The sequence below is a fragment of the Dipodomys merriami genome, unplaced genomic scaffold (genome assembly GCF_024711535.1).
Source record: "Dipodomys merriami isolate MVZ:Mamm:240054 unplaced genomic scaffold, mDipMer1.0.p SCAF_14, whole genome shotgun sequence".
Classification (NCBI taxonomy): domain Eukaryota; kingdom Metazoa; phylum Chordata; class Mammalia; order Rodentia; family Heteromyidae; genus Dipodomys; species Dipodomys merriami.
This window is the reverse complement of record NW_027202715.1, coordinates 15044200-15050199: the sequence shown is the minus strand read 5'-3', so window position 1 is coordinate 15050199 and position 6000 is coordinate 15044200. Positions and strand designations below refer to the sequence as shown.

Sequence of the window (6000 nt, the reverse complement as noted above, 5' to 3'; positions counted from 1 at the left end):
ACGTATTAGACTAAGGATGAACCCTAGGCTGCCAGGTACTAGAAGGTTCTAGAGGTCCACAGGATGCAAGTAACTACAGCATATGCCAGGTGTTTTTTTTTAAAACAAATTTCACAGATCCATTAAGATGAGTGATAGCCTCAAATTGTATATGGACAGGGGTGCTGATGTATATGGACAGGATGCTATGTAGGAAGGGTCCAAGAAAGGGCTGGATGAGGCAAAACCTGGCTGGGGACACAGCCAACTGTGTCTGTGGAGCCCTTATGTCTTCCCTAGGGCAAAACTCATGTCCTCCACATATGTGAGCTGCAGAAGCTAGATTGATGAGCAGTGGCCACTTACACTTGCCTTTCTTGGCAAGGGTGGTCTGGAACTCAAACATTTTTGTATTTGGAAAACAGTTCCTTTAATAAAACAAAGACAATGAGCCCTTCTCCATCCATTGCCAGTGATCAATCCCATTTTGTTTTTTCTGTGCACTGAGCCCTGGGGAAGGTGAGTCATGTGTAATTCTGTGTGCAGCTTCCCACCGACAGTTCTGTTTCCAGCACAAATATATGTGCTGATGCTTTCTTCAGAAGTACCCTGGGTTCTGGAGATGTTTTGGAATACACAGAGGTAAACCCCAGATGCCTCTTCTTCCCTGGGCACTGGGGCAGTGGAAACTTCTTGGGGTGGACTTCAGCCTCCACAGCACTGTTGCTGTTGCCCCCAGAGACTCTTTCCCAGTTCTGGAGGCTCTAGCCACCTCCCTTACCTACCCATCTGCAGACCAGCAAAATATTCTCCCCTTCTCATCACCAACCAGGAGTTTGGTCTGGTTTCTTGGGAAGAAAAAGAAAAAAACAAGAGCATCAGAGCCAGCCTGTGAGAACTGAGTGTATCAGCCCACACTCAGGAAAACTGCCTCCTGGGGCTTGGTCCAGGACTTCACAGAGCCAGTCCTGGCCTCATCTCCCTGAAGCCAGGGACTGCACTGGAAGAAATGGAGACTACACTGATCAGGGCAGCAGGGGCCACTGAGCTGGGAAAGCTGCAGGTCCCAGAGTACAGAGAGAAAGTTGAAGATGCTAGGGATTCCAGAGAGCAGGCTTGGCCCTGCCTCTGCCAGCATAGCCTGGGGACGATACTTCCTGTGTGGAGAGCTGATTGAATCACAGTAACTAATTCCACTGGGTCACCATGATGGCTAAAATCATGGGAACCAAATGTTGTCTATGACACTTAAATACATAGTATTTCCTAAGGCCCAGTGTGGCTGGGAGATTCTCTGGTGGGCCTGCCTAACAGCCTGGCCTGGGCCTGGTCTGGGCCCAGGGTTGATGGGATTTTGCTAGGGTGGTCACAGCACCCTCTGCTGGAGGCCTGGGGAAACCAGGTTGCACTTACTTAGACACAGCCAGGGCTGTCAGGGCAGGGCTGGCCTTGCTGGGTTTGCCTGTCAAAGCCACACTGATGTCCAGCTCTCGACTCAAGGCAAGGTTCTTCTCCCACCTGCAACCTGCTGGAAATGTGCAAGAGAAGAGTTAGAACAATGTCCATGCATGAGACCATGGACATTTACACAGTGGGCCACACATACACATATATTTATATTTGTGGTCAGCAACTTGCTAAATTGAGGGGGGGAAAATATATTTAATCTTAGCCTGTGCTGTTGCAACAGAAAAAAAGGACCGTCCCAATTTAATTTGCAGGCTGTGATAGTTACATGTGCTGACGTGCCACGGTATCCATTGTGTACCAAATTGGATTTGTGTATTATTGCTTTCTAAATTGCATGCCTAGTTCAGCAAAATTGTTCATCAGTGTTTACTGGCTTTATGCTTAATAAGATGCCCCACAATACCTTGCTGCCAGGATGTAATGCAGCCTGTAATTGCCTAGTAAAAATAAATTACATAAAGTTGGCATTATCAACTTATCTAAATCCTCTCATGCCACAACCAATAATTAAATGCTGAGAACTTTTTTTTATTATTTTTTTTTCAAAAAAATATAACTCAATGATTACTTCACTCATTTTAATGACTGCATTTGGGGACAGACAGTAATTCTTTCACAAATGTGAAGGGTGAGATGGAGAGACAGCAGCTGGCCACGGCCCTGTGAAGCCATTTTGCTGGACTCAGGGTAAGAAACGGTGCCATGGGCTTGGTGGTCCCGGGGTGCTGGCCTGCATGTGCCGACAGGCGTGGGCACCAGGGAAAGCTGAGGGATACCAGTGGGAGAAATTGCCTGGAGTCAGAACTAGGCATCTGTAAATTCCTACACAATTCCAAACAGCACACGTTTCCCGGGTGCTTTTTATCTAACAGATTGAGTGCTAATCGAGGGAGTGATTTCTGAAATAAATTGTATTCAATTGGGTTGGTTCTTGCTGCATATGACAAATAAATGAATTCTGGGCAGAAATGAGATTACATCTGCCCACAGATGCAAGATCCTCAATCTCTTCAAAGAATCTCCTTTCTTGCCCCTGAAGACATCGGAAAGGATGCAGCAATACACGCCATGAGGACGCGTGTGCAACTATGCACATGTCACTCTTAATATTTCCCCGTTTCCAACAAAAATGGTTTGAGCAATATTGTAAAAACACCACACTCTGGATGCCAGTGACTCACACCTGTGATCCTAGCTACTCAGAAGATTGAGATCTGAGGATCTTAAGTGGGAGGCTAACCTGAAGCCTACAAAACTTTTTTTTTTTTTTTGGTGAGTCGTGGGTCTTGACCTGCTGTCCCTCAGCTCTTCAGCTCAAGGCAAGAACTCTACCACTTGAGCCACAGGGCCACTTTCAGTTTTCTGGTGGTTTATTGGAGATAAAGAGTCTCAAGGACTTTCCTGCCTGGGCTGGCTTTGAACCACGATCCTCAGATCTCAGCCTCCTGAGTAGCTAGGATTACAGGTGTGAGCCACCAGTACCCAGCTCTACAAGACTCTTTTATCTCCAGCAAACTGCCAAAAAAGTCAGAGATGGAGCTGTGACTCAAATGATAGAGTGCTATCCTAGAGCCAAAAAGTTCAAGAACAGCATCCAGGTCCTTAATTAAAGCACACACACACACACACACACACACACACACACACACACACACACACACACACACACACACACACACACACACACACACACACACACACACACACAATTTGCTTCCTTATTAAAGTCCTCCAGAGAGTTATAGTTGTCAACTGGCATGCAGATGTGTTGGTTGTGTACACCAGTATGTCATTCCATCCTCATCCTTACACAGCTGTGGCAGTCAGCTCAATGGGGCAGTGATGGCCTTAGGTCAGGATGGATGACAGGGGCAGATCATGGATTAGGGACTCTGTCATCTTGAAACCATCTTGTAATTTCCCTAATCTCATCATCAGCCACTGTGTTTAAAGAAAAGAATCTCTTAGGAACCTGAGACAGTGACAATAATGATCTGAGTTTGTGGTGTAGATCCTGGCCTATGTCTGTCACTTCCTGTCATCAATGCTCTGTGTAGCAGAGGTACGAGACTTCTATTTGATAGACAGGGAAGCAGGGTCACACAGGTTGCTGGGTCTACAGTCTTGTTTCCCACTTCTCCTTTCCAAGACTCAAGCAATGAACAAACACAGCCTCACTAGAGTTGTTGATGCTGGTAAGAAACCTATTGGTCTGTTGGCCCGATCCAACCTGTGAATGGTTCTAAGGTGCCTCTTCTTCATCTGTCCATCCATCTACCATTCTAGCCATTCACTTAGCCTTCTTTTCTGAGCATACTTATTGCAGTCATTGGCTAAGCTAGTACCCTTAGCTCATTGGGCCTTGAGAGCTGCAAAAGGGAGCAGTTGGTCCTAAAACCAAGATGGCGGGCAGTGCCCACAGAACTGCTTCACTAGCAGGCTGAGAATAAGAGACCTGTACTGGTTCCCTTCCATATGGACAAAATTAGAGGAGGGAGTGGAATGCTGGTGGCTCACGCCTATAATCCTAGCTACTCAAGAGGCTGAAATCTGAGGATCAAAGTTTGAAGCCAACCCAGGCAGGAAAGCTCACATGAGACTCTATCTGGAGTTGACCAGCAAAAAGCCAGAAGTAGAGCTGTGGTGCAAGTGGTAGAGCACCAGCCTTGAGTGGAAAATGCTGAGAGACAGCTCCCAGGCCCCAAGTTCACGTCTCTGTACCAGCATAGGAAAAACAAAATAAAACAAAACAAACAAAAGAAAGAGGGAGGAGTTCAGCTGGGTGGGGAGGGGTGTGTGTGTGCATGTGCCCACATGAGTTCTCACCAACACTGGGACTTAAACTCAAGGCCTTTTGCTCTTGCTTGGTTTTCACTCGAGGCTGGCACTCCACCACTCGAGTCACACCTCCACTTTTAGCTTCTTGCTGGTTAGAGATAAAAGAGCCTCACAGATTTATTCCTAGGTTGGGTTTGAGTCAGGATTCTCAGATCTCAGCCTCCTGGATTAGTTAGGATTACAGGCGTGAGCCATTGGTCCCTGACAGAATCTAACGCTTTCTTAAGTCCCTGAGCAATGCTTGGATTCATATTGAGACTCATATTGGTGATAATCCCAGACTCACATTGAAGATCCTGTCATGTGGAGTTGGGTGGACTAAACCAAGGCCAACAGGGCTATCTGAGACTGGAGGGATCCACCTTCTGCTCCCCTTTTTGGGGAAGGGGTTGCTCCCTTTCCCATCCACACTCTGGCTGTGCAGGCAAATAGCTAGCTGCATCTAGCTCCCTGGTGGGCATTTGTACCATCCAGGCAGGTACAGAGCATCAAATCAAAATCACGGACATGTGTTTTCCCTCCTGAAGCTTAGGAGCCCCAATCTCCACTGTGCATAGGGCCATGGAGCACCCTGGAGCTAGTATGGTATGGTGGTGTCTACGAGGCCTAGGCCAAGACGCAACAAGGAGCTTTTCATACTGCCACCCCCCAACTTGCAGGAAGAAAATCATTCTCCCAAGGTCCATCCCCAGCCCTGGCAGCAATCCCCAGAGTGTTGTCTTCTCTCAGCTCTGAAGCCCAGAGGCAAAGCAGGAAAAGAAGAGGGAAGGGAGATAGCTCAAGGCAGGAAGATAGCTCAAGGCAGGTGCAGCCTCCTCTTAGCCAGACAGGTACCTTGGGGGCTTGGAGGCTGAGTGGAGGGTTCCTCTGCTGTTTCCTGCCCAAGAATGGACATCTTCATGTCCTCCGTCTTCCAAATCTGTCCAGAGAGAGTAAACGTGTCATGAGCTGGGAAAGCGATCCTGTCTGCAACTCTGGATGGAGGTGTGGGGGGTAGACATGCTAAGTCTCCACCTCTGGGGAGGGAAGGACAAAGCACAGCTATGTGGGGGGTTTAGTTACTACTCTCCATGTGGAGGCTTATTACTGAAAGGAAAATGTAACCCAGGCAGAAAGGTACCCAGAAGACCACGCGGACAGAAGTCACGTAGCGGAAAAGATTTATTTTCCTTTCGTTTTCATGGCCTGTACGGGGATAGGCTCCCCAGTGGATTCACTGGGAGGGCCCTGCCAGCGACCCCGGGACCTAACCCACTGTCCTAGGCAGACCCAAAAGACTGCCAAGCTGATTTCCTACTGAACTGAGTGCCTCCTACACGTCTGCCAGTGGCTGATCAAGTCCTACCCCCAGGTAAGTGAAGACTCTAGAGACCTAGATTTCACTGGGCAGGCTCAGTGCCTCCGTCAGGGGGCTTCAGGGCCCCCCTACCCCCGAAAAACTTGACCAAGTATTTAAGCCACATTTCTGAAGGCCTCCATGGCCGTGGAGAAACGTGACGACATTTCCTACTGGTTGTTTCCCACTTTTTGAGCCAAATTGCACTGCCGAGGATGCTCTGCAGCAAGCTTTTGGTTCCAGGTCACTTATCATGGGCCGGACACAATCTAATATTCCTGGCATTCCTCAGGACTCCCCCTTGTATTGTCTCTTAAATAATCTAAAAGTGCTCCAACTTCAATCTGACATTGATCCACAGGAGCTCATATACTTCT

At 48.0% G+C, this 6000-nt stretch overlaps 1 protein-coding gene across 1 annotated transcript in view; it reads right to left on the bottom strand.

Annotated features, from left to right (window-relative positions):
• Nucleotides 1–384: 384 nt before the first annotated feature.
• Wdfy4 (WDFY family member 4) overlaps nucleotides 385–6000 on the bottom strand; it is a 268757-nt gene continuing 263141 nt past the window's right edge. Inside the window, exons 62-64 of the mRNA XM_070020489.1 lie at nucleotides 5122–5206; nucleotides 1393–1504; nucleotides 385–827 (exon numbers count right to left, since the gene is read on the bottom strand). Coding sequence (XP_069876590.1) covers nucleotides 761–827; nucleotides 1393–1504; nucleotides 5122–5206 — 264 coding nt within the window. The 3' untranslated portion in view covers nucleotides 385–760. The remainder of the gene's footprint in view (nucleotides 828–1392; nucleotides 1505–5121; nucleotides 5207–6000) is intronic.